The sequence below is a fragment of the Chionomys nivalis genome, chromosome 7 (genome assembly GCF_950005125.1).
Source record: "Chionomys nivalis chromosome 7, mChiNiv1.1, whole genome shotgun sequence".
Classification (NCBI taxonomy): Eukaryota; Metazoa; Chordata; class Mammalia; order Rodentia; family Cricetidae; genus Chionomys; species Chionomys nivalis.
The window spans coordinates 27,655,100-27,677,597 of record NC_080092.1 but is presented as its reverse complement, the minus strand read 5'-3'; the positions used below and the strand labels follow the sequence as shown (position 1 = coordinate 27,677,597).

General features: G+C 43.8%; 1 protein-coding gene across 3 annotated transcripts in view; it reads right to left on the bottom strand.

The window, feature by feature from the left end:
* Nucleotides 1-22,498, bottom strand: part of Ebf1 (EBF transcription factor 1) — a 388,250-nt gene that overhangs the window by 8,557 nt on the left and 357,195 nt on the right. For all 3 annotated transcript variants that reach the window (XM_057775435.1, XM_057775436.1, XM_057775438.1), the window contains exons 12-15: nt 6,766-6,831; nt 5,712-5,889; nt 4,855-5,034; nt 1,351-1,545 (exon numbers count right to left, since the gene is read on the bottom strand). In XM_057775435.1, coding sequence (XP_057631418.1) covers nt 1,351-1,545; nt 4,855-5,034; nt 5,712-5,889; nt 6,766-6,831 — 619 coding nt within the window. The remainder of the gene's footprint in view (nt 1-1,350; nt 1,546-4,854; nt 5,035-5,711; nt 5,890-6,765; nt 6,832-22,498) is intronic.

The window sequence follows — 22,498 nt, the reverse complement described above, 5'->3', positions numbered from 1 at the left end:
CAACAAAAAGTAGGCAGAACACAGCATGCGTCTATATGTTAAGTGGGCATCCACATTCACATGAGAAATGAAGCTGGGCAATCCCAGGCATGTCACTGCCCTTCTGATCATGCTCTGACCTCCACAATTACCCTCTGAGTGACATGCTGGCCACTGAAGCGAGGCTCTGTGGTGAGCTGTGCAGGGCAGGTATTAAGGACAGAATCCTGGTGGCTTTGATTAGCCTCCACCTCCACTGTCTGCCTGCTGTCTGTGGCCAGTATCCGCCCTCCCTAAACTCCATCACCTGGTATTGTAGTGACCTCATGGCCCCTATGCCTCATCAGGACATTGTGGGGATTAAACAGATAAAGCCTGTTCCCCCGCTTAAGAGGGCACCTGCCATACTGTTTGGTGCTCAGTAATTGGTGGTTGATTATTTTATTGATCTGATTTCCCTGCAAGCTGTCTTAGGAATCTGGGATGCCTTCTTGGCAAGTGTTGGACTCTGAAAAGGAGATGAAGATTGTAGCCTGAGATTGAAGCTAATGATGGCCATACACCAGCTGGGAGGAGTCAACGTCCCCACCTTGAGGTTTCTCATCTGTAAGGAAGGGGCTGTGAGCACTTGTGCTGTCATCCTGCTGTGGGGGACACATGAGGTCGCAGAGGCCAACACCACTTACCGAGCCAAGCACAGAGGAAGACATGAGAAAAAGAGACATGTTTTACGGCTGGATTCCCGCCTCCCCATCACACCGTGAACAGAAAGGTCAGCTCAAGGCCTGATGGTTCTTCCACTTCCCATATTGTGTAGTGGAAGGAGAGTGAATGATTTTAATGAGAACCAGAATATCCCAGTGGTTCTCAAGAGGCCCCTGACATTTGCTATACGAGTGCATGGTGCCTTCACCTTGGACTCTGAATTGGCTGCAGCTGTCCCCTCCTGTCACCTCCCTACTCAGCTTCACCCTGACGTAAGCACCAAGAAGAGAAGGCTGAGTGACCTACTTGAGGGGAAAGCCCATCCCAGGAAAGACTGCCATGTTAAACAGGATAGTATTTCCACAGCTCTGGTCTGCTGATGACAACACCAGAGAGTGTGGGAGGGGTGGCATTAGCAAATGGTTACAGTGTTTCCAGGCAAGTCCTAAACCTGAGCAGAGTTCCTAGAACAGAAAGAGGATGTCTCAGACATTGCCACAGAGGAGACTTGAGCAGGGGTAGTGGCTGGGACCAAAAAGTCTGAACACAAAGGAACGGAGGAGTCAAGGCAGGCAGAGAGATGCGGGTGGGTCCAGGGCTAACAGCCAGACACCTGCTTCAGACCTCGGGAGACCAAAGTCTCCTGGCTGTGGGCCCAGAACTTACCTTGCAGGCTGTTCCCATTGGTGCTGGTGCAGGTGGGAGGCGGGGAGGTCTGGGGTCTAACCACGGGTGCAAATGCACTCTTCTGTTTCACGGCAGAGACCATGTTGGCTGGTGAGAAGGAGAAGATGCCCGAGGAGCTGCTGCAGTTGGAGGGGAGGCTTGTAGATGAGGCCATGGTGGGGCTGGATGGCACGACTGAGAGAACAAAGAGAAGAGAGGATCACACCCAGACATGAGGAGGTTTTGTAGATCTGACCCGCTCACTCTGCTCTGACCATTCTTAGAGAGGGCTTTCCCTAAATGCTTGGAACCCTGCCCAGTTTCATTGGTCACTTGGTACTTAACATGTGCTACCTTCAAGTGAGTGACTTCCGTGAATTTACTGTGGGCCTATTGTATGCCCGGCAGTATGGAGTCGCTAGTGTAACAGACAGCTTCTAGGGGTGTGGGGTCGATCCCTTTCGTTCAGTCCAGTTGATCCCGACACGTGAAGCATGCTGTGGAGGAGGACACGGATTCTCCATCCTCTTCCCAGGCAAGAAAACAAAAGCCCAACCCCGTCTTAGGAGGGATGGCACAGCACAAGAGGGATCAAGGTGGGTGCAGTCATCTCTCAGGAGGCAGAAGCGACACCAGAGAGGACTTCACAGAGAGCTTTTTAGGGAAAGCCTTTCATCCCTGGCTGAAATAAGGTTCTAACAAGGGATCCGGAGATGGACGGGTCAGGGGGAAGCTAGTTTGAGAAGATGTGGTCACTGATGAAGGAATGAGATGTATGAGGAGGAAGGGGGACTCGAAGGTAAAAACAGCCCTGTGACTAGGTTACAGGATCTATAAGGATGGACTTGGATCTGGAGGCACTACCACATAGACTCCAGTAGGGAGAAAGCTAGGTAAACGAAAACACCACCGCATGCAACATTGGTGAGAAACACATAACTATAAATTCAGGTTCCAAGTTCTCCCTTCTCACGGAGATTTCCATAAACGTTTGTGAGATAAGTGGGGGGGGGGGTGCTCAGAGACAAATGCGAATCCTGTCGGCAATAGTGGGGGCTCAGAGAATATGCACTGAGAACACTTTGGCATGGTTATCTTAGGAGACAGAGACTTCCCACACAGTGCCAAAGCTAATGCTTTCACACACACCCTTTCCTTTGCCTCTACGTCCCAGATACTCTTGCATCTTAATAAACATCACATATGGCTTTGTGATACACAAAATTCTTCACATCTTTCCATCTTGTCATTGACAGAATAATAGAAGGTCAGGGGGCTTATGACTTTTAAAAAAACATATAAGCGAGTTGGAACTCGGAAAGTAGCTGAGGTAATTGCTAGGATATACTGCTTGGCCTCATGACGTTGGAAAGTTGGAAATACAGGGGTCACATCAGTCATAGGCAAGGGTTGCCATCAGAAGGAAATGATCCTTTGTCACCAGCCCAAGCTAGCCTGGCTCCAAATGGGCCAGATGCCTCCTGGAGGAGAATGCAGAGGCCCCATCCACACCTCAGAGCTCTCCCCCACGTTTACTAGACTGTACTTTTTCTTTTAATGAGACCAGCATTTTTATCCATCTCTTAGGATTTGTAAATGTGGGAATGCGCTCAATAATAACACCCATTTAAATTGCAAAATTCCTGCATCGGAGGTTGGATTTTTAAATATTCTTAGACTTGAAATCCTGCTGGCTCACCACCGAAGGAAATTAATCTCGTTGGCAAATGCGATCATTATGTGTATTTAGAGGTGGGGAGTTTGGGGGGGCAGTTAACAAGAAAGGGGTGAAATATAGTGGAGTATTGCCATTTGTTACAACATTATTGGTTACTAGCTGCCATACCACAGAGTGTTCACCAGCCGAATGTCTTATTTTATTTTTTTTATTCTGTCAGAATTTTTCAACATGAGTGGTTTATGAATAATTAAATATTACAGAGACAAAAATTCAAATCAGTTGGGCTCTGTGTTTATTGTTTTATTTGCATTTATGCAGATAATATCGTCCCATCTGAGGGCCTATTTGAGAATTTAACACTATATTTGTGAGCTCTGAGGAAATCAATTAGTGGAAATGAAATGTTCAAGTTTCTCAGGCTAACAGATGTGATCTTAGGCAGAAGTCACTGGATGTCCCGCTCAGGCTTGGGAGGGTGAACAACCGGAGCCCTAAATTAAATCGCTACCATATAGCAATTAGCTTATTGATTTAATTAAGAATGCCACCTTTTAATTTTCAGGTCATGATTGAAACATTTTCTGATGAAGTAGCTGGGAGAATGAGGAGGGATAGATCTTTCAATAAATCAAAACCTAATGTGAGACCAACCTCAGTGTTGGCTGGTAAACAGAACTGGAGCTAGTAGGCTAGTCGGCGGATTTTAAACGTGCCACAAATGACCGACTCTAAACGAATAAGGCAGAAAGGAAAAGGGAGCACACCCTGGGCAGAGAATTCAGAAGTAACCCCAGGCCAGGATGACTGTTCACCTGTGAGCTGTCAGCCACACTTGAGTGTGGAGACAGCATTGTTTTCTGTATTTTTAGATAAGATTCATGAATATTCCTTCACTTAACAACACTTCCCTATTCTTGTACAAATGTCTCTGTAACCAGCCACGTTTTCTACATCTGAAGAACTCTCCACGATGTTCCAGATGAACCTGGCCATCTACGGAAAGGTCATCAGAGAGAGATCAAGAGGTCGTGGGGACGGAGCCTGTGACATTTTAGAGCGAGAAATGCCAGTTTGCTGAGGCTCTTTAGATGTATGTGTTTATATAGAAAGATGCCAATTTGCTGAGTTCTTTCTATACAATTGGAGGGTTGTGCTCCTCCTCCAAAATCCTTTAAGCTCAATTTCTAAATTTCTTTAGGGTAGGAACAGGGCACCTTGGAATATTCATAGTCTGTATGGGGGGAGGGATTATCTTGCCAGACTTTAGTGAAAAAAACTTATGTTTGGATGTGTTATTTTTCTTTCATTTTTTAAAGAGCGTATTACACACAAAAAGGAAAATAGAAACATCAGAAAAGAAGATATATTATTTAATGCGGGGATCTGTTGCCACAGCATCGGGATAATGACTTAGATTTACAAATGCTCCTTCCTGCGCTAGACCTGAGAAGCAGAATCTCACCCATGTTCCCCAACCCTGGTGGAGGTGTGGCCTAGAAGCTTCTCCTCTTAAAGATGAGAATGCTGAGGCATTGAGAGGACATGAATGTACCCAGGGGCCTTGGTTAGCAGCTACCAGGGTTGGGTGGCAACCCCACTGCCATCTGACCACAAGCGTGGGTTCTAGGAATGGCATCACGTGGCTGCATTTGTAAAAGGTGAATACAGAGATGGCTGCTGGAGAGGATGGTGCTCAAGTTTGAGGGTCGAGGGCTGGGGGAGGGGGCGTGGCTCAGACCAAGCAGCCCTGCCCAACTGGCCTTCTGCATGATGCTGAGCTCTGCGAGGGAAACATACAGGACTCAGGACACACATCTACTTACTGGCATAGGGTGAGTTGGCAGCTGAGCCATTGAGGAAAGTTGGGGAGCCACCCAAATTGGACATGGCGGCAGAGCCGTAGCCATTCATGCTTGTGGTGACAGAGTTATAGTTGGTCTGCTGGGGGGTGGTGCTCGGCACATACCCATGTGGTGACACGCTGCTTGAGTTGCGGGTGAAACCTGAGAAATGAAGGCAAAACCCAGGGTCAGGGTAGCATTCAGACAGTAGCTTTTGTGGGAGACCTGGGGAATCAGGGAGGAACATCTCCATTACACCCCCTCACAGCAACCAAAAGGGAAAAGACCCGGTGATTCATGTGCAGGGGTTGGTAGTGCTATCTCTGTGATTAAAATGGGAAGCTAGCAAAGACACATTTCTTAGGAGATCATAAATACTTAGCAGGGCCGTGAGAAGTGGCAATAGGCCTATAAATTATCATTTTGGAGCAGGAATAAATCCCAATCTAAGAGATGTTCTCCCGAGTTAACAGGTTCCTCTTCCCTGGGCAAGAATGATGTGTTGTGGCCTATGAGAACTTTAATTCCATCCCTCTTTGTGATCTGTCATTCATGATTTATGGGGGAAAGTTGGATGTAGAGATGGCTGCATGCATGCATGCATGCATGCATGCATTCCTTCTAGCCCCCCTACTAAGTCCCCAGATGTGAAACTAGAAACAAAATTCTACAATAATATTCAATACACACAAGTGAAGAATCTCTCTTGGAAGAAAAAAATATAATATATAATATATATAAATTTGATCTCAAGTAAATGGCAGAGGCCAGAAGGGTGGGAGAATGAGTTTGTCAAGGGGCAGGGGAAATGGAAGAGAGGGAAAAAGCAGCCTCCTGACCTTGATTGGTGGCTTGTGATGCCTCAGAGACATTCACAGCCAGTTGTCCACTGAAGGAGTTCACGCCCATCATCCCTGCGTGAACCGAAGTGTTAGCAAGGGCTGGGAGCTGGTTGTGGTTGCGAGGGACACTGTAGAGAGCCTCTGCAATGTCGGCAGCTCTCTTCAGGATAATCTCCTGGAAAGTCAAAGGCACAGCATTGTTAGCTGCCCTGACTCGTACTCCCAACAGCCCCATCCTTTTGTGCTTCCTCTCTGGCAGATTCTGTGCTCGGGGCCAGCAGTGGCCAGTCTTTCTGTATCACCGCTGATGTACCTGTGAGGTCAGGTTTCATCACCCTGACCACATCACAGCTGGGGAAACTGAGGCCGCGAAAGGCAGAGAGCTCACTCAAGAATACTCATTTCTTTAAAGATAGAGCTGAGATTGAGAATGCCGTTTGTTTCGGTCTGAAACCTGTTGTTGTCAGTGTATGACAGTACTGTGGGATTTCCCTTCTCCTTCATGCATGGGAACTCAAGGCCTGAGAATCATGTCCTCTGGCTGCCATTCAGGGAAGCCGAATTCTGAGGATTTTAGTACAACTGTTTTCTGGACGGTGAACTCAGGAGAGGAGGGGAAGGAGTGAAACTGGTCAGAGTCAGTTTCCCAAGCAGCTTCAGTTTTTTGCATACAATTGTTCTTTGAAGCATGAATAGTACTTCATTCTATATTTTAAAAGAAGAAATTAAAACCCTTCCTCCTCCTAAATTTGCTAAACTTGAGAGAAATAAAACAAAATACAGTAGCTCTCTTCTTCAGTTATGAAGCACATTCCCAGTGAAGGTTAATTTTTAAATAGAGCATCTTTTCCAGAAAGGGACAGGACACAATCAAAAAAAAAAAAAGATAGTGGAAATTTGCAAAACAGGGAGGTCTGAACAGTCCTATGGCATGTCACATCTTAGATAACTAATACTTAGCTTTCATAGCATTTGTTACAATAAGGACTCAGAAATTTGTTTTCATTGAATGAGGAAGCACTTCATTAATTTAGAAACTTGGACCACTCACCTGGTTGTTGTGGGGCATCCCATACAGGGCTTCAACAAGATCGGCAGCCCTTTTAAGAATCACTTCCTGTCAAAAAAAAAAAAAAAAAAGAAGAAGATAGATGTGCACTTCTGAATGACAGCAGGTGTCCTTACCTTTTCCCATGACAGCATCCCCATCCCTCTAGCTATCCTTTGCCAAGACACAATTGTAAAAGCAGTAGCTTGGGGACCCCAGAATGGTGGTAAGTTACCAATTTATCCTTGTTCACATATACACTTAATTGAGTCAAAAGGTGAGCATCATTGGTACTGCAAGATAAAATACACCACTCAATCCTCTGGCATAAGCACGATAAAGCACTCATATGTTTATTGCTAAATACAAGTGCGTGGTCATTTGCTGGATTACTATAATCGATGTCATTCAGGGCATGGTATGAATTCCTAAGATGTGTTTATTTTGTACTTAATTGCTTATTCCAGAAACCATGACCTTATCAGACAGGTCATTTCCAATCAATCTCCAGCCACTAAAGAAGCATGTAGCCTTAAGCTTCTTTTGTTTGTCTCTCTTGTATGGCAGAGCTATAAGGACAGGATACAGGAAGCTCACACACTGAAGGAATACAGTGCTGATCAAAGGCCTTTGCACAAGGATTCTCCTTTCCCTAGAAGCCCCCAACTGGGTCAATATTCATGACAAGTAGCCTTGATTTCTTATACTGCAATTCCTTGCTGTTTCTGTGTGTTGGTGTTTCTTCTCTCTTGCTCACTTATCCTCCTCATAGGTCTATGTTTATTACTCATCTGGCTTGAAGAAAAAGCTCCCTCCTCTTACTAAGATAGGCTTCCACGTTTGACTTGTATGGGTCTAACCAATGGAGGTACTCTATAAAACACATTAGGACAAACATAAGCCATTCTTTCTCCATTTCACCTGGTATGTCTATAGATTCATCTACACTAGCATAAGGAAAAGATAGTAGCAGCATTAGGCTTGGAACTGGTAAAAATGGGGCCTAGCAAAGAGCCACATCCAACAGCGTGATGTAGAGAGGGGACTTATAAAAGCTTTGTTTACTGTAATTCAGTGTTGATAAAGTTGCAATGGAAGTATAACTTTAAAATCGGATGCCTTGGAGTTCAGAACGGGAAAACAGTGCTGTTCCATTTTCAGACGCTGCAGACACTGATCAGAAAATAGGGCTATAATTGCATTCATTTCGCTGTCACCATAGCCTCTTCAAAAATCCTTGAACAAATCCTTCAATGACAAGCTTTTAGATATATATTAGCATTTTTTTCAATTCAAAATTCTCCACAATATAAGATAAAACATTTGTCATACTGTAGTAACTACTTATCACATATATAATGTCCTAAACACAAAGAGGAGAGAGAGGACTTTCCAGTTCTTGATAAACTGCCAGACCCCCCCTCTTTTCTAAAACAATGCAGTCATTTTTCATGTAAAGGGTAAAGAGAACACTATAATCAATGGAATCTGAACCAATATATCTACAATTATCCCTTCACTTTTAAATGCAAGCTACACAATAATTTACCACTTTTTGTTTGTATCTGACCATAATTGACCACAGCAAGGGACCACTAAACCCTATCCCCAGCTCAAATCCAGCTAGTGCTGCTTTCTTCAAAACCTTGTGGCTTTATCTGGCTCCAAGGAAAGACTAAAACAAAACAGTGGCAACTTAGTTCTTTATTAAGAGATTTGCCATCTCTGCATCTATGGTCATGTATTTCTCCAAATAAATATTTATGCCGATGTCTGGGCTATCCTGGGAAGATGCCTCTCTTCTTTTGGATTTTTGAAGAAAAAAATATCAATATACAAATCTTTGTCAAACTTATGATGCAGTAGATAATAAAGTAGTGGGTTTCAGCCGTGCAACACTGCAATTGGAGATTGTAACACCCTTCTTGTTTTCATTAATTTCACAAAGTCAGGGAGTAAATAAATTCAGAAGGAATGCCAAAGTCTTAGAAGAATTTATAAGTCTGAAATATTGCATTTTTGGTGATCAAGTTTTCAGTGATTTATTTAGTGGTTTATTTAGTGCCAGAAGCTGGTTGTCATTTTACCACTTGAAAATAAAGGACATGGATTCTCCCTGCCTCTCCCCACCCCCACCCCCGGACACTGGATCTTTTTGATCCTCAGCATTACTGTCTTGGATTCATGATGGCGGAGCTTGTTTTTCTAACCTAGCACATAGGCACAGGCACGGCTCCGGCAGAATGTCACTCCAAACCATCATTTGAATTTCAAGGAAGATGAATCCGGATGTCTTGTCCTAGAAGCTACGGCCTTAAATGATACCTCACCTATCTGAAAATGTCCTTCACTGTAGTATCAAATGTGGGGTTTTAGGGAGAGCCACATGTAGCACAGCACTGCCAGTGTGATTGGGTTTCCGCTAGTTATATGTGCAAATGGGGAGGTAGAAAGGCATTCCCGGGCCCTCGGTGAGTTAGTGCCACAGCCCTGCAAGGTGCTTGGATTTCGGTGACCAGAAAATTGCTCTCACCTCCATGTCATTGCGCTCCCGGTGAACTAGCCCCCAAGCGTGTTTGTGTTGGGGATCTAATATATTGCCTTTCAATCAGAGCTGAGAGCCACTGAACACAGAGACAGAACATGACGAGCAGGTCAGGAAAGCAATAAAGATTTTACAGAGCTGTCCAAGGTGCTAAATTTACTCAATAATGGGTTTGGCACCATAGTGTTAACCTCTCATTTACTACCAGTTTGAGGGACTAAATTGAAGTAGCTGACTTCATTTACCTTGAAATGTATATTTTATGACATTATGTAAGTAGATTGAAAGGGCACTGCAGTTTTAACAATTTAAAGGCTAAAGCATGTTTAAGACGAAACTTGAATATTTATTGTATATTGCACTTAAAGTATATAGAATGTTAAAATGTATTGATTAAATTTGTAAAAGGCATTATAAAAATGACAGGTAATATAAGAGATGTATGTCTTTTAAAATCAAATTGATAGTATATGCTATCTCTTCTGGGGCCACAAGTGTAATTTTTTTGCAGTTTTATATGATAATTTGAAAAATCTGTAATTTCACATTAGGAAATGATTGAGCCTAAGATTTTTTTTCTTAAAATTAAAAAGAAAGAAATTTCTCACCAGGGGGAAAACTGGATATTTCATATAGTATTTTGCCTTGGCAATTACTCCTTAAGTCCTATTTTGGTGGCACTAGGTGGGAGTATAGTAGAAGGAACCTTCAATTCTAATAGTCAGTTTCAATACTGCTGAAAAGAAAACCTACTTGACTGGTATTAAAATATAATTTTTCAAGGCATTCATTTATTAGAGAGATGTTTCTTTTCATAATGATAACATGCACCCTTCCCCTGGTCAAATTTTTTAACACAAGGCTCGAGAGATTAGAGTCTTCCAAGATAATTAATCCTAGACTTGGATTTCAAAAGCAAATCCCATTGGGGAGTAAAGAAGAGATCCACAAGTATAATAAATATTGAATGTCTTCAGAGCCCCCTTTAAAGATTTAATGCTTGTTCCCTCACAAAATTCTGAGTCAGATGTTTTTGTTTTTTTTTTGTTTTTGTTTTTGTTTTTGTTTTCTCTGCATGGCCCTGAAGTCTTAAAGAAACAGAAAGTATTTGCTCTTAAAAACAACCTCCATGTGGGGATAGGGAAAGGGGAGTGGGGGGAGGGGGCAATATTTGGGAGGAGGGGGAGGGAAATGGGAAACGGGGACAAGTGGAAATTTTAATTAAAAAAGAATAAAAATAAAAAAAAAACAACATCCATGTTGATCTCCTTCCTCACAATCACACTCTGTCTTCTCCTGTCTTTACACAGTGGTCATGGAATAAAGATTATATGGATGGGGGCGGGGCTTGTGGGCAGGGGCTATGCTACAAAATCAGAAAACTTTGTAGAGGCTTGAGGTGAGGTTCCAGGGAAGGGTTCAAGTGTGATTGCTATTGCCTTTTCTTATGATAGGGGATCACCATAGCTGAATGGGCTACAAAGGGAAGTCCCATTTTCCCCATGTGGTCAGCCAACCTAATGGTGAGTGATTTCTGAGCTGCTTGTGGCCTCAGTCATCACCTCTGAGTATCATCAGCTAGCTGCTGTAAGGACCCCTTACCTTCCCAGAACTGAGCTTCAGGGTTCTACAAGGGTTACCCACGACCTTCATCTTCCAGTCACTCTACCCTGCCCTGTGATGCTGGAGAGCTGTTCTCAGTTCAGGTCTAGTCAATACTCCGGAAACTTGAGTCAGACTGGTGGGTTCCTTCTCTGCTATCTCCTTACTCTATCCTTATTGCCTTTCCTTCTTTGGAGAAACCACTCGCAATGCCTTCCACTCTCCCTGAGACTGGAGGTAGCAGCAGTTTGGTGGTAAAGGCAGAGGGAAGTGAAATACAAGCTCAGCTGGTCTTCACAGAGAACATTCGGCCAATGAAGAAATGGAGACTCAGGCAGGTCAGACAATTTTCTCTGAGTGAGCACAGCTGATATGTGGCTGAGCAGGGATTCAACCCCAGACCTGCTACATTTAAGAACCTTAGATCTTGATAGATCTTCTAATCCTTCAGAAATGCTTTCAGCTTTTCTGCAACCCTAATCATTTATCTCTCTCTTTCCTCTAAAAAAAAAAAAAGCATTGACCAGACCACCCAGAAATGCATAGAATACATGCCATAAAATATTTTGCTCTGTCTAAAGATGCAAGCCCACATTGGCCACTGCTAGATGATAGACTCATTAGGGCCCTGGATTCATCTTATTCTCCTTCATCGAGGTCCTGGAACAGTGCTCAGTGAAATCCAGCCCCTGAGAAAGTTCCTCAGGAAGAGTCCCTTCTGGGATTCCATCACTGGTCTAAAAGTGTATATCTAATTCATATTGCTACACCAGTGACATATTTACTGCAATTCATAAAAGCGCAAGAGTGAAATTTGGTGTTCTATTGGTTCCTTGCCTTTTAATCCAATGTGTAAATTCCCAAAGGTTAAGTTCTGAATCACTGAACTTTTTAACATCACTTTTTCTCTTAGGAAGTTGCTCTTTCATGCCTGCCAGCTTGAACTGACATTTTTAATGTTGTGGTTAATAGAATAACTGTGTTAGGGCATTATCTCAGGTTATATGGGTCTAGCAGCATGAGCCTGGACTTGGTAGATGTCAGCTTGTGATTAGCTACACTCTCAAGCCCTAAAAAAAATACACGGTTCTTTGCACATTCACAGAAAGTCACCTCAGTGACCTGGAATGTCATGTCAAATATGCAGAGACAGCCAGCTCATCTTTCATTTCACGATGATAAAATCTCGAGAGATTATTCCCCCATCCATGGGAGTTTCCTCTTTATCATTTGGCTTCAGATATACAGCTAATCACCCAAAGGGGAAGGTTGTGCAATTGCCTACACATGCACTTACTCCAGCTCAACATTTTGAGCAACACAGACACTGATGAGTGGGGAGAAGGCCAGAACCTGCTTTCTGTCACAGCTCATACAAGCCAACTCCTGCGGCTCAGGGGTAACCACTCATCAACTCAGATACTTTCAAATGTCAGATTTGGATTTGGAGACTCTGGGAACTCCTAAAGGATTCCCTGACATTGCAGAGGACAACGCATGCCGCCACACATACTACCCAAGCCAAGAAATTAATATTTTGGGGGTGCAGAAGTCAACAGAAGAGAAACATGACAGACTTGAGTGACCAAAAACAAAATGATTCAAGTGATTCTCAAAGAAAAGGGCGAAAATGTCCAATAATAATGTCCATTCCTCTGATACCCATTTATCACCCAATACCCTTTCTCTTATCAGGGAACTCAGCATGCAGTGGACCAGATCAGTAATATAAAATAAAACAGAATGGCAGAGTTATTACTGCCTTGGAAATAACCATCCTCTATTAAGGAAATCAGCATAGGTTTCACTGGGTGCCCGCTGCAGAGTTTATTGAACGGCCCAGATTTTGCCCAGCTTGCTAGCCTTGTGGGTGCTGACTCCTTTGATTCTTGCTCCAAAAAGCCTGGGTGACATTACTGGTTGGAAAGCCCCAAAGCTGGAACATCCGGCTAGACATTTTCAGGAGCCTTCCCCGACCATGCTGGATGCGTCAAGCGATAAACACCAGTTGTATTGAGATGTGTTTCTTTGGTCGATAGGCTTATATCCTGACTTCCTGTATGTTTATTCAGCCAAATGGAAAATTTCACAATGGGAGACTCCACATTCTAAAAATTCAGAATAATGAGGGCAGCGAGGAGATGGGTGAGACAAACCAAAATATTGCTTGGGCACCGTTCCCTTCCCTGTCCTCTGAGACATTCTTCACATTTTTTCATTTTTCTTGTAATATGAAACTTCGTGAAAGAGAGCTTCCCGCACGTCGTTAGAGGCCCTTGGTGTCACACTTTAGCACCCTTTACTCAGAAGCCCTGTGACTGAGAAGAGTCGCTTACATTTAGCATGGATATAATTAAGCATGATTCTGTTGAAAGGGGCACTCTCATTACGGCTAAGGACCACTTTAGAGTAAATTGAAATGGAAAGGAATAGCACAGAGGAGGTGGAGGTAGCAAGTGGATATTTCTAGGGACGCATAAAATGCCAAATGTGTAACAATTAGATTTTACAGCTCTGCACTCTAAAGACTTCAAAGTGGTTTTTATTATATAAGAAGACTCAGCTGGTGCTGGGGTGCTGGCTCAGTCAGGAAAGGGCTTACTTCCCCAGCTTGAGGACCTCAGTTCGATCACCAGCTACTTTATAAAGGCATAGCTGTGTGTGCCTGAAACCCCAGAGTTTATAAAGCAGAGAAGAACAGAGCTCCTTGGGGCTCTCTGGCTAATTGTGAAGTCTGGAGTTCAGCGAGGAACCATCTCGAAACCCAGGGAAAGTAAAGAAGGTACAACATCAACCTCTGGCCTTCACATGCGACATGTGTACGTGTAACTCTACACATTTATCAACACACACATAAAAATTTTCTTTCAGATAAGTAAATAATAATGACTCACTTGAACCTATGACTACCCTACAGTACACTCTGGTGAATAATTTGTTTATCATTTTTTTTAAAAAAAAAATCAAATTTCAAAAATCTGTGTCTATTTCAATAATAAAACCATTAAGTATTTTTGTTATCATTTGTGTGTGAGTGATTGTGCATGTATGTGTGTATGTGTGTGTTTAAGTGTATAAGTGAGAGGGAGGGGGAGGGGAGAGAGAGAGGGCGAAAAGGAGGAAAGAGGGAGGGAGAGAGAGAGAGAGAGAATGAGTATATCATCAGTATGGGTGTCTGTAGAGGCCAGAAGAAGGCATCGGATCTTCTGGAGTGGGAGTTACAGGTAGATATGAGCTACCTGATGTGGGTGCTGACTTTGGGCCTCTGGAGGAGCAGTAAACATTCTTAACCACTGAACCATCTTTCCAGATCCCAAAATTGCAAGTATGTTTAAAAAAGAGTCTTGTGTAACTACTACCAGGGTCCAAGGCACCCAAAGCTTCCTAGTGTAGAGAAAACACAGGAGAGATTTGTGATTCTATCCTGACTTTCTGATGGTTTTGTGTTCAGATTAGAGGACAGCCCTCCTACTTCCCAAGTGTCTTAATATGTGTCGGAATGCAAGTTGTGCTGGGGATGTACCAGAAAGCATGCTTCTGTCAAAATCGTGGTGTAGGAGCCTTCTGAACCCTGGGAGATTAAAATCTGCTGTAAGCTAACATGGCTGGATCCACGTAAGACATCCTAACTTACATGATCGACTTTTACAGTGGAAAGAAAAAGCTGTTTTCGTGCAGCCGTTATTGCCTCAATGGAAAAAAAAATCAATGAACGTGAAATGAACAAGAGATTTTGTCTGAGCTGCAGTTAATACCACTGAAGAGCTATGGATATTAAAAGGTCAACAAATAAATTAGCCAGAGTGTTATGAAATGAATGATTTGGCTTATAATTTTATTGAGTGAAAATTGTTCCCTGCCTATTAGACCAGGTAATTTTTATCTGGTGCCTCAATGACTGTTCCATAAGCAATAATACAGTTGTAAGAGCTGCTGGTTCGATCGTGTGACCTCTGAGAAGCTGGCCAGGACAGCCGACTTCCCGATGATGGATAACATAGCGTAGCTTGGTCTCCAGGAGGTGCCAGGCCTCCCTTCCTGCAAGGAATCTCATAAAAGAAACATTACAAGTTGATTCATTTTACCAAAATGTTCGACTTTTCAGGAGCCAGCAGTTCCGTGTAAATTGTGAAAACGGCATTGCTGGGAAGAGTTACAATGGCTTTCCCTCCTCTCTTTTGGTCGCTGGGCTTTCTCTTCTAAATGGTGTCATGGTAATTGGTGAATGGGAGCCTGGGGTGCTTCCTGCCACACATACAGTGAAGAATGGTATCTGTGCCCTTGTGGATGTGACCTGCTCTGAGGTACAAAGATGAACCCGCCAACCCCTGGCTGCCTCTTCTCATTGCAATTCATTGTGCTGGTTTAAGACCAGCGCTCTGGGTTAGGTCCTGCCGAGTGGCCTTGGAAATCGACTTTCTGATCAGGATAAAAGGCTCTCCTGAAAGAGAAAACTCTGGACAGAGATGCCTTTTTCAGGGGTAGATTGTAAAGTGAGCACACGAAACAAAGCTGCCTAGAGTCAAAATTACCCTTGAAAGTCTTTTAAGTCACCTTTAAGTCGCCAAGGCCGAGGCTTTTAGAGAAACACACACAAAAAAGCCAAATATTATTTCTGTCTCTCTTTGTCTTTGGGACCTGGCTTCCCTTCCCTTAGGGCAAAATGAAATTAATATCTAGCTTGAGAATAAAAGGTCTTGGAATGAGCAAATGAGATGCTTGTCATATGTGCATGTGAAGTGTATGTATGTGCATGTGTGAAAAATGCATGTGTGTTTACATTTATGTTAAACTTATGTGGTGGACTTAAGTTGACTTTGGCTTTGTAAAGTTACTGAACAATGTTGGCTTTTGTATATATATCTGGGTGAACCATATCTGTGAATTGTATTTCCCAAGGTTTAAGGGATGGTCTTAAGTACATCTGCAATTAAAATCCAGTGCCTTGGGCTGGGGAATTGGCTCAGTTTGTAGAGTTCTTGTCTAGCACTCACAAAGTCCTGGGTTTGAACCCCGACACTGCATAAAGCTGGTTGTGATGGTATACTTCTGCAATTCCAGAATTCAGAGGTAGAGACAGGAGGATCAGAAGTTAACGACCATTCATGGTTATATAGCAAATTGGAAGCCATCCTGGGATATATAACACCTTGTCTCCCAAAAATTACACACACACACACACACACACACAAAAAAAAATAAGTAAGTAAGTAAGCAAATAAATATATAAATAAATATAGGAAAAAATCCAGGGCCTTGAAAGGTGGAGAAATGGCACCAAGGTTAAGCATGGTACTACTCTTACGAAGGCTGGATTTCAATTTCCATGTTGGGTAGCTTACAATTGCCCCAATAACTCCAGTTCCACGGGATCCAACACCTCTAGCCTTCATGGGCACCTGTATTTACTTGGACAGGGAGAGGTGTTCCTGTGCACACACACACATGCACACACACACAGACACACAGACACACACACACACACACACAAATGCACCCTTTATAAAACTCCAAGGCCTCTTGATTGCTGGGGACTCAGTAGTACCTCCAATGCTTGACTGCTGTATTACCCAGGGCTGAAGAGAATGAACAGGAATTCTGCCCTTGACCCCTTGACTGTGCACCTACGGGTTTCAGTCTTGAAGAGGATCTCCTGGTGGCTGGAAGATGGAATTGGCTTTGCCCCTTCCTCCTGCCATTCTTATGCAGGGCGGGTATATGAAGTGGGTTAAACTTAATCTGTCTCCAGGAGCTCAGCCCTCAAAGAACACTTAGGAGAGTTCCAGAGCTCAGCTGGTGGGTAACTGTTTCCATGAGCCCTCACCACACAGGCTGAGCAGTCAAAAAGAAGGCATTCTCCCCCAGGATTGCCTGTGTGGGCCTCTAATTCTTGCTACTACTTTCGCCTAGCTCAGCCATTTGTGAGCTAACTTTAGTCAATGCCACCACATCTCTCATCCACCCAACTGAGCCTGAGGGATTTTGAGACTGGCATGCAAAACCTCCTGTCTTTAGAATTCCAATTTCCTCATTCTCAGAGGCAGTACGTACATGGGGACTCAGGCGCTAGATCTGAAGCTCAGTGGGCTGAGCTCAAACCCACACTATGCTACTTAGTGTGAACACATGCTTTTGTTTCCTTGTCTATAAAAGAGGGGCAATGCCAGTACCTGCTCCGAGAGGTCCCCACAGTGAGTGCTTCCCATGCAATGGCCAAAAATATGGGCAATCCCCACTTCTTTTACTGAGCCTCTTGGCAAGCTGTTCCCACTCTGTACTCAATGGTGTTAGAATGGAGATGGAATCCTGTCTGTAACACCCTGAGAGTGATTGTGAACGGAGCGCTGTTGGGACAGTATGGGAAGGTGGGAAGCCGCCACTCCTGGGCTGTATACGGGGCCATAGGAAGCGTCAGCTCTCTACTGCATAAGAACCAGCACATTGCTTTCCTCTCTGCCTTTGTCTGCTCGTCCCAAACAGGGAGAAAATTGTTGTGAGAGATAAGTCAGCAACAGATAAAAATCATCTAAATGAGTGAACATCATTATTTTGTGAGGCTCATGTGACTTTTTGGTGAAAGGTGTGTTTCTTATTGCATACATTTGTATATGTGTATATGTGTATTCACATGTGTTTGGGTGTGTATGCAAGCTTTCCTATGGAGGCTAAGGGTAATGCCTGGTATCTTCCTGATTGCTCACCACTTTACATCCTGAAGGATGCCTTGCTGAACTTGGAGCTTGTCAATTGCCTGTTCTAGCTAGCCCACTGGTCCCAGGGATCCCTTGTCTTTGTCCCCTGAGGCTGAGATTACAGGCAGGTCATCGGCCTGGCTTAAGTTAACTAACTCAGTACTCAGGCTTGGACAGCAAGCGCTTTATCTACTGCGTCATCTCTGCAGCCCACTGTCACCTCTTTCTCTAGATAAAGCCAAGCGCAGGCATGTGTGTGCAAATGCACGCGTTTATATACTGCTTCAGCAGGGCCCAGCTCTAGGCTCGACTCCCAGGATAAAAGAAGTTTAAGTGTTAAAGGAGAGCCAAGTTCCTGAGCTAGGCACATTATCAAAATGGGGGAGATGGAATTTGCCTCTCAGTTTTCTGGCCGATGAAGACGAGGGAGGGGAAAGTGGATGCCATTCCATAGTATGTGTTTTTACAAGAGAATGCAGAGACAAGAAGTTTGCTGAAACCAAACTCAAGGGTGCTTCTCCCTCCCCGCCAAGAATAAATTGGATAGACCATAAGACTGGCATTTGTTTCTGGGCTTTTATTTGAGCAAGGTCACTCATGTTTGCTGATGTAATGTTAATAAAGTTTCCTTAAATTAGAGAAGTAAAGAGATAGACAGGATGGGAGAGGGAATGGTGACAGAGACAGTAGAACACGGAGACACTGGGTCTTTCTTTTACTGAATTCCTTAGTCACCCCCCTTTCCTGCTGGAAGGCAATGTGGTTATGCAAAGATTTCTTATGTGTATTTTTACTGATGTAACTGTGGGTTTTGAATTACTGATAGTCTGTGCATAAAGACTAAAGCAATCAAAGCACAATTAAAATACATTGTACCCAGTCAACTTGAGCTTTGTTTTGCCCCAGCTCTGTATGTATGATAAATCACTAAACATGAATACTCTTTAGGGAGGGTGATCTGGGGTCTCATCTCGCCACTAAGCAAAAACCGTGCTTGCGACTGGAATCTGAATTTCAATTTTGCAAGTGTGCAGCTGAACTGAATAATCTTTGGCACAATACAGTGCACAACTGAGCCACTAAATGGCTGATTTACTAAATTATTATTAGATGAGCCCTTGCTGTTCCAAATGAAAGTGCAGCCACCGACTTCCTCCATGGTGAGTTCAAATTGTTCTGTGTTTAAATATTCAGCATGAGGCTAATGTGAACTGATGAAATGAGACGATAAACATTCACTTTCGATACAAAGAGAGCGGCAGAGAGGCAACACATCATGAGGGCCCTTGGAGGTGAAAATGATTTACGCTTTAGAATGGAGCTGACGACTTCCATTACTTTAAGGTACTCTTAATTAGCCCAGCATTTGAAATGACTGATTCCTGTGTTCAAGTAGAGCAGCTTCACGGGGTCCGAGATTTTCAGATGACAATGAAAGAGAGGCTCCCAGGAGGATCTGCTCCCGCCTCAATGAATCCAAACCTAGAGTGGCATCCATGGGTGGCTGGCTCACCAGCACCAGCAGAGACATGTATCTGAGCGACTACAGCGATTCACATTCAGGGTATGTTTTAGATTCATCCAAAGGGTCTATGACCCATGTGCCCTTTGGTCCACGCTTCTGCATGCTAACCCCGTGACAAGTCATATTTTAGTCCATGGCCCCATGGACACAGAGCCACAGTCTCAGCAGCTTCCTTACTGACACCTGCTGGAATCAACTACCACTGTCGTGCCTTTGGACAAATCAAAGCCCTCCTGTCTCGTGTCACTTTTGAGGCCAGTTATAGGCAAGCACTTAAAATATTGTGATCACTTACAGTAGATTAGAATTTTTTATTGGCGCCATGTTGCCATAACAACGCGAAGACAGCAGATGACTTAAGCTAGGCTTGCAAAGCACAAGGCTGCTCATCTGGCAGTTAAAATGAATACAGTTCATTTCACAAGTTTTCCATATGGACTCTTAGTGTATGGTAATGAGGAGACCATATGGTGAGAGAAAATGCTCGGAGAACAATTGGGATCCAATGGCTGAGTGAAGTGAAGTTGGGAGAGACAGCCGAGTGAGAGATTCTGGTGTGCTCTTGGGGGTTCGAGGTTTGGCTGGGGTTTGAGGGGGGATGACTGTTTCCCATAGGGGTTTTGAGTTTCTTAATCCATTCCTTAATATGTCGGCTGTGTGAAATGACAAACATCTTGCAAATTTTGCAATATCATCCATCACAGACTGTCAGCAGTGTTTGCAGATCTGACTCGCAAGAGCCTTTAAGTGTGCTGTGCTTAAAAGGCAACAGTACCAAGTTTTTAGACAAAGTGCAGGAGAATTTAAGCACTTCTGACAAGCTGAGACATTAGCAGTAATGATTTTAAAAACACTCGCATCTTTTGCCTGCATGTTTAGCTGTAAATAATGCTAGGATGTATAAAAGCTTTAAAGGAAAAATGTAATAAATACTTTTTATTATGTTTCATAAGGGATGACAAATGTTCACCGCCATGTCTTTGGCTGTCTATCCATGCAAACACATGGAGATGGATAGTTTCTTCTCCCCTCACCACCAACCAGAGCCAGAACCTGGGCAGACAGCTAGAGAAGACCGTAGAGTCAATCCTGCACTATCAATGCTTCATAAAAGATGAATATAAATGCATTAGTTAGACACGGTGAGCTAAATTAGAAGGTCAGGCAGGGCTGGGAGGGCTGAAAAATCACACAACCAATGAGTGTAATTACTCTTTCTTAAGTCTATTAAGTGATGTTGTTCTATCAAGGCTCTGGGGTATAGGACACGAAGAACAAGATAAAGTAATGTGTATTTATGACTCCCACTGGATCAATTTACCAGATATTTTCAGCTCCATAAAGCAAAATACACAAATGTGGCCTTTGTTGCTTTCCCCAAATTGCTCGATTTTCTCTAGAAGGGAGACTGGATCTCATAATCAAACAGTGGTTGCCTGGTAGAGATTTCCAAACCAGCCCCTATCCATAGAGGAAGGAGGAAAAGCTCCTGAGCATCTGAGGGGCACGGGCAGAAGATATTGCTGAGGAAAAGAAGGCAGAAAGCAATTGCCTTCAGGCAGAAGTATTTGAGTGACCAGATATGAAAAACAGTGGAAGTTTAACATAGACACAGGGAGGGTTTTGAACTTATGAACCTGAGTTCAAGTTTGAGCTTTCTCACTTCCTGGTTCTGATGTCATAGCAAGTCAGCAGACAGACCTCCTTGTGGAGGGGGGGTAGGGCTCAGCCTAAATGTCTCTTCTGTGGGTTATGGGATGTGTGTCATGCAGAGATTAGTGTCCCCACTTAATGGACTCTCCCCAGTTGCCTGGAACTTCTCTCTGTATGCTTTCCCTTCTTAGTTCCTAGGAGCGCTGGGAAACAGCTGCTCCACAGAGGAGGAACCTGAGGCTGCAGACATGAAGTCCGTGCATGCACCAAGTCCTCGGTCTGCTTTCCAAACTCCTCGTGTATCTGGCTTGCGCACCGGCTCGCTTGGCCGCTCTGCTCTGCAGCAGACGCCATCAAGCAGCGCTAGACATGCAATAGGCATGAAACAAACACAATCCTGGCTTCCCAAAATTTGCAGCCAGTGTGTATGGAAAGCTGGCTAGGCTTGAGGTCTGCTTGAACTGCCTGTGGGCCGAAGTTCAAAGGCTGCTTAGGAAGACAAGGAGCAAACTACAAAGGAATGGAGACGCTGCCTTTGGCCTTCAAAGCTGAGAGAATCCTTGCTCAAAGTTTCTGCATGGCATCACCAACGCAATTAGCATCTCATCTTCTGATTGGCCACAGTCCTTATCCCTCTCACTTCCCCATTACAAGAAGTCAACCTGGACCCCCCAAAGTCACATTTCTCCTGCAGGACCCAGAAAACAAAGTTCGTTTATCAATAAAACAGGCCAGAATACTTTAAAGACCTTAGCCTGCTCAGCTCCGTGTGCTTATGAAAGAAATGAAACTGCTGAATATGGAGGGTTAGCATAACTCTAGTGTCTCTCAGAGATGAAATAACTCACAAAGAGCCTGCTCGCTCCTCCTTTCCTGTTTGGTAAATGGGGAAGATAAAGAGAAAAATGTCTATTTTTCCAACTGCTTTCAGAAGAGGGGACCCAGTAAAACAAAGCAAGTCCAAGTGCTGTGAAAAGCGCAAGGCTGTATGCAAAGGCATATTATCATGGAGAGCTGTCTGCGTGGTCTTTGGAGCAAGTTTCATTTGACAGAATATGTGGGTGGTTGTATGAATCTAGCTTTGTCTATTCCCAAACACATGGATTTAATAAAGCGGAGTTTGTTTTTTAAGGTGTGTGGTCCGCAGTTCACTGAAACACCCCTGTTTGACAAATACTGACCATGAGTCTGAAAAAGGCGGGGCCCCGTGCTAAGGCCCTAACAATGGATAGTAGGGGTATAAATCTCTCTCAAGTCCACAGGAATACCTTGTGCTGGCTCCATCCGCCACTTCCTGACCCTGCCCTTGAACTCTTGCTCCACCTTAACATGCAGAGCCAAGAGGACAGCCATTCTGCTCTGAGTCACAGGGAAAGCTTCCTGGGGTGGGCTCCTCTGGCCACAGTCCTTAAACAGTTGGAGTGGTTGGACGCAAGCTGCAGTGTTTCCTTAACACACACATGTCCATTGTGTCCTTGATTGCTCCTCCCAAATCCAGGAAGAAAGGGCTGAGTGGTTTACCCAAGGGCCTCCAGGGACAAAGCGACATGTGCCTGGGCTAACTATAAAACATTTTTAAATCTAACGCACAACTATAAAAATGTTTTTAGGTGTAAGTTAACAAAAACTCACTTTTATATTCTGATTCCTCTATCCTTTTTTTTAAAAAAAAGAGAGAGAGAGAGAGAGAGAGAGAGAGAGAGAGAGAGAAAGAAAGAA